Genomic DNA, 6,030 nt, shown 5'->3' with positions numbered 1-6,030 from the left:
TTTAATCTTATCTGTAAAATGGGGATATTTGCAATATTCATCTCATAGGATCATGATGAGGTTTGATTATATCCCAAGAATAGATAGGAAAGACCAAGAGTGTATGGATCTTTGAAAGTAAAAGGTAATTATGCAAATATAAGAAAGATCTAAATTCATTAATCATTGTTAATGTTTCACTGTTAGTCTCTAACAAATATTTCAAAATTAAAGAAGGCTAAAAGTGACCTCATCTAATAAATTTTGGAGAAAATAGTGTAGAGTCTGAAAACATAGGACAGTTATAAAAAGCCATAGAAGAAGATCTAAACATATAGTTTTTCAGAATCATCTCCTGGAAAGTGAACTGCAAACAATAGCAAGTGGATGTAATATCAGTTGAAATCACAAATCTAAAGAGCAGTCTTAAGAATATGCAGTTTGTTAAGTCATTGACCTCTCCAGCTATGAAGCTAAAGTGACCCACTGACAGCAATGGGATATAAATCGGGTATAAATTACTGTAACTTGTGTAACACCCGGTTCATTCAACTACCAACAGAATGTACCACAAAAAAAATTGTTAAGGATTTCCTGATGTTCACAGAGCTTTTGATATTGTTCATATTCCCGTGCGTACATTTTAAAATAAATGATTTGCCAAAATTGCCAATGGCTGGGGCTCAGAGGCAGGGAAGACAAGAGCACTAGTTAAAGCTTGTTAAAAACTATCACCTAGTGTTGATATATAAAGTAGACCTAGGGATTGGATATAAGAGATAAGAGAAACATTGAAAAAAAAAGAAATTTAATTTATTTTACAATTTTATCAATGATAAAACAGTAACACCCAATTGCTATACATAAATAGAGAAACAGTGTTGAACAGAATGAACTTGACAGAATAAACCTCATCTTTCAGTTCCACAAATGATATAAGAAATATTCAGTAGCAATTATTTTGTGCAGCAATGCTATCTCTGTAAACTCTTTTTCCTGCTATTTACATTTGAACCCCTTGTGCTTTTGCCTACACAAAGAAACAGTATCTATTAAAAGGTGCTACTTAAATGGGAGACACAGGGCCTGAAAACTGCAATTCATATACATTGCCAGCTCAAAGACATTTTTTTTTCTTAATTTTTCTTTACTTTTTTTTAAGATTTGGACAGACCCTTATTGTAACTCTGGTATGAACAACGTAGAATTCAGTTATAAAGCAGATCCCTCTTAAACATAACGGTTAATAACGGAAGTCTCAAAAGAACTTCTTTATTCCAAAGTGGTCTTATCTCCAGAGTACTTCACGGTGCAGCCCCTGAAGACGTTAGCATAACACAAATCTAATGTGTGCGTATTACACACAAACACACATATATAACATTGTATATATGCATCACACATGTCTATTTGTACTATATAGATATGTCTATAGCACATACATAATAAAATATCTATTTCTAGGTGGGCTTTATTTGGATTTTCTTTTATGAACAATAACCCTCTCTCACTCAATATTAAAACATTGGTATATTGATAATGTCTATGGGGCAACTTTCAAACTTGTAGAGGTAACAACTAACTATTTAACTCTTCCTACACCTCTTCCACAATTATAGCTACTCCCAACAATAACCACGTGAAAACAACTCTTTTATGAACCAAATACCACATTGGGTGCATTATGACTAACCGGCTCAATTAGAAGTAAATTACTTTGTTCACCCTTTTCCTGTGTGGTAGCTTAATAACTAGTTGGTATATACACTACCCATAGCATTATTTAGAAGGCAGCTATGCTCACCACTATACCACCAATGCAAGCATAGCATTATTTAAATAAATTGCTTCTATAAGCATATGTGTAGAAATTCCCATTAGCAATTGATATACATTTCATATGATATACAATACATAAAGACATTTGAATGCCCAGCACCTTCTTTCAGATAGAAAAAACTTCCACAGTATTTTGTCAGTTTTGTGGGCTGAATGATTCGATTTGCCCAGAAAATCTGTTACTGATTCATTTTTTTTTTATTCCAGCAACTTAATATCAAGTATAGAGTAGGCTGGGTAATGATGACAAAAATGTTTCTATGGTCCATTCATGTCAACAGCACAGAAACAACCATGTTCTCTAAAGGACAGGAATACTGCACAATCGGCTGCCTGAGCGTTGCCAGGTACAAGGTTAAATCATGAAAAAAGAAATAACTAAAGCTGTGAACATATAATAGTTTCAAAAGAAAAAAACTCCAGATATTTCAAGTATGTATTTATAATTTGATTTTATCGTGATCCCTTTTGCCCCCTATTGGTTTCATCTTGATTCTTTTTCTTATTCTTGCTGTTAGCCTTCAATGATCTCCATGCTCCATCCCTGTAGGAAGGCCACAATAGATAGTGAAGGGGGTTAGATGGAAAAGTATTCAATAGAGAATGAAATGATCTTGTACAGTTTGTATTCTTTGAACACTAAATGCCTTTAATTGAATTCATTCTTGAGTATTGAAAGTTCCCTGAGATGAACAAAAGTAGTCTCAGTCGATACTGAAGCCCTTTTTAAATGCTGAACATTTTCAAAACTGGGCAACGTATTGAGAGAACACAAAGCATAGGATAACAAAGCAACGTGAAGCTAAAAAGGCACTACTCAATGCATCTATGAGATAAACTTCAATGCACAGAACAGTGAATGGCTGAGATGCTTTTTCTGTGGCCTTAAAACTGTTTAAATACATTTCTTGAAAATGCAGTAAAAAGGACAAGGTACCTTACTGCTCCTTTTAAAGACAGACTTTGAATGAGTTCTGAGACAAATTTTATTTAAGAATTTACTTCTGACTTCAAAATATCTATTGAATTCAAGTTAAAGGCTCCTCAAAAATCTTATCCACAAATAGTTGAAATTAAGTTTTTATAAATTATCTACCTTTGACTTGCTAAATAAATCAGACTTTTCAACTTGACATTCAAAATATGTGTCTATTTCTTTTTAAATTTCAAATAGATACGAGATTAATGATGAAAGTACATCATGTTCTATCCATTTTTAGCTATGTATCTCTTTTATGCATTCTATTTTGTTTCTTAAACAGACATGAATTCTCAGAAAATAGTTTTCTGTATCCCACAATTTACCATAATTTTAAAAATAATACCTCGTATCGTTAATATATTGAGAACTGTATTACTGTAAAAATCTTTTTTCATGATAATGTATATATACATTCTCCATGCTATTTTTCTTTTTTCAGACTGTCTTCCCTAAGAAATGCATGTTGTTCTTTCCTCAGCCTACCTTGCCTAAGAAATAGGAAGTCATCTAAGTTGTTTCAGGTCAAGAGTAGAAGTGGGAACATAGCACTTCTCTCTAAAGAAACAGGTTACCATCAGTGTAGTATAAATTACCAGAAAACTGGCCCATTGGTCTATTCTGTTATATGTTAAAACATTTTAAATCACTTTATTAATAATTTCGTGTGCTTCTTCAAGAACACATTAACATGATAACGTGAATAAATTTAACCACAGGAAAAATATTGGTTGATTTAATTCTTTATAAGTAAAAAAACTGACACAGTTTCATTATTAAACCTCTTAAAATGAATCATCTCTATCATGAAAACAACACTGTATTAGTCATATTATTTACGCACTAAGAAAATTTAACAATGATATAAAGAGCATGCCAATCTTCCCATTTGAATAATGAGGGGAATATCAAAGAACTGGAAGTCATATTTCAGCCCTATCAGTCTAACATTTACTCTAGAGGGCAAAATGCTTCCACAAAATTATTATGAAATGTAAAAGCTGTGGAAGTCTTCCTTCAAATAAAAATAAAATTTGAGTTTGGAAAATTTAAATTACCTAGAGACAACTTTAACATTAGTAGAATAACATGTTAATATACTACTTTTTATGAAAGAAGAATGGTTTGTTGTGTAGAAACATTAATATACTCTTTGGTACCAAAAGTACATTTTTTTTCCAGCTAATTTTACCATCTCAGATGACATAGAACATGTTTCCTTTAGAATAGCTCAAGATGACTGAATGATACAGTTTAACTGGTACTTTCTACACCACTGGGGAAAAAAAATCTGGAGGTTTAGAGTTGTGCAAAATAAAACGTTTTACAAAATTATTGTGTGATTGCTCTTTAAAAATATGAGAATTTTAGAAATGATTACTTGAAGGTTATCTCATTCATATTTATCTTAGAAAGGATTTCTAAGCACCCCAATACCCAAACCAAAAGAGATTCCAGAGGAGAAACAAAAACAGAAAAAAACTAAAACCATAAACTTCATGATCAGACTCAGAGTCCTGACTGAAAGGCATTTACTTGAGTTGCGTAATCTTATGAATTTCAATGTTCAAACTGTTTCCATCTTCATATCTGCTGACAAGGATGGTTAGTTTCCCCGAGGACTGAGTTGTGTTCCTGGGTTCCTCTTCTCATGTGCTTGTTGTTGCAATGGCAGCCCAACAGTGATGAACGTATTGGCTTCGTTAACTAATGACGAGTGAATTGTTGGATCTTGTAAACACTACTAATTATACATTCAAACTGTGTTCTTAGTGGAAGTGGCACTTACTAGGACCCTTGAAGTCAAAATATTTAATTTTTAGAGCACTTTGCAGGTATTTCATCAGCTGGTAGTGAATTTCTCATGAATGTCCTTTATCACCTTTCAGATAATTGGTGGATGCTGAAACCCAGCCTTGTTTTGGATCCTATTTTCAAATCTTAGGAAGCATCTTCAAAAAAGAAGTTCATATTCAGTTTGTCTGTTTTCAAACGTGCTTTATTGCTTTACACATTTTCCTGTTGTCAGTTTCAGAGCGCCTCTATTATGTAGCACATTTAATGTTTTGAATTCTAATGGCATTCTGTGAGGACTTGCATTAGAAAAGTATCTGTATTTTAAGTCATCATAGTAATGATATTTGACAGCTTTTCCATTTAAATCCTTAGGGAATGGCCAGAATCCATACAGGTGAATTTCATCACAGAATCTTGTGGCAAGTGTATACATGAGGAGACCTGTGCTGGGTCTTTTGATGGGAACTTTGTTTGTCAGCCAGTAACTGGAAAAACAGACACACACAAATCCAGAAGAGAAAAATTTAGAGACACATACAACACAGCCTATAGCAAGTATACTATGTAAAATTAAAGTTAACAGAAGATTGCTGAAGAAATCATATTTTCGTAAGTATTTAAAAATTTAACACATTCATTTTATTTTTCTTTATCCTTTATTTTCTTGCTTATTTCTGAGGTCATAGCACCTGGAATGTAGGTAAACATTACCACATAATCTCGTATTCAAAATGAATTAGCAGCAAATATCTAAAATATAGAGTAGAATTTTCTCAGAAAGAGTTAATATGACAAGAGGCACAGTCATTGATTAAGTAATTAATGTGATTTAATTACTTAATTAGGCTGTTATTAAATAATTCTCCCAGAAAAAGAGAATTTGTATCTATGCCTGCAGTTTTTCAAAATCTCTACTATTTCAATTAAAAATCCAAACAAATAAGTGTATAGATATATTATACTAAATGATTTATTCAACTTCAATTGCCCAAGTCACATTTTACTAAAGCTAATTAAAAACATCACCTCAACCCATAGAAGAACAGCAATATAAAACACATATTATTTGTAAATAGTTCACCATTCATGAGGTTTTCATAAATATATTTCAAAGTTGATAAATATTTTATACTGTTCTTTAAAAAAGGCGATGAAATGCTCCAAAATGTTCAGATCCACCACTTTGTTCACCTGAAAAGTATGCAAACTCAGAAATTAATCATCTCTCCTGGCATGGGAGGGGGTTTCCAAGACCTCTTGGGATATTCATGATCTTATGTGGAAACTGCTAAAAGAGGAAGGGTGTAGATTTTCTCTCACTTTCAAGGTTGTCCAATTATAAGTAGACTAAATTTAATAAATTATTTGATTTTCTGTCATTTTGTATTTATCATCTCCTATTCAGAGAAATATGTACCCTGCCATCCAAATATAAG

At 32.3% G+C, this 6,030-nt stretch overlaps 1 protein-coding gene across 1 annotated transcript in view; it reads right to left on the bottom strand.

The window, feature by feature from the left end:
• Positions 1–1,997: 1,997 nt before the first annotated feature.
• ST8SIA4 (ST8 alpha-N-acetyl-neuraminide alpha-2,8-sialyltransferase 4) overlaps positions 1,998–6,030 on the bottom strand; it is an 85,388-nt gene continuing 81,355 nt past the window's right edge. The window contains 1 exon segment of the mRNA XM_036225597.1: positions 1,998–5,079. Within this exon segment, the coding sequence (XP_036081490.1) occupies positions 4,797–5,079 (283 nt within the window). The 3' untranslated portion in view covers positions 1,998–4,796.

The sequence above is a fragment of the Rousettus aegyptiacus genome, unplaced genomic scaffold (genome assembly GCF_014176215.1).
Source record: "Rousettus aegyptiacus isolate mRouAeg1 unplaced genomic scaffold, mRouAeg1.p scaffold_m13_p_8, whole genome shotgun sequence".
Lineage (NCBI taxonomy): Eukaryota > Metazoa > Chordata > Mammalia > Chiroptera > Pteropodidae > Rousettus > Rousettus aegyptiacus.
Note: the sequence above shows the minus strand (reverse complement) of the source record. Positions and strands in the feature narration are given on the sequence as shown.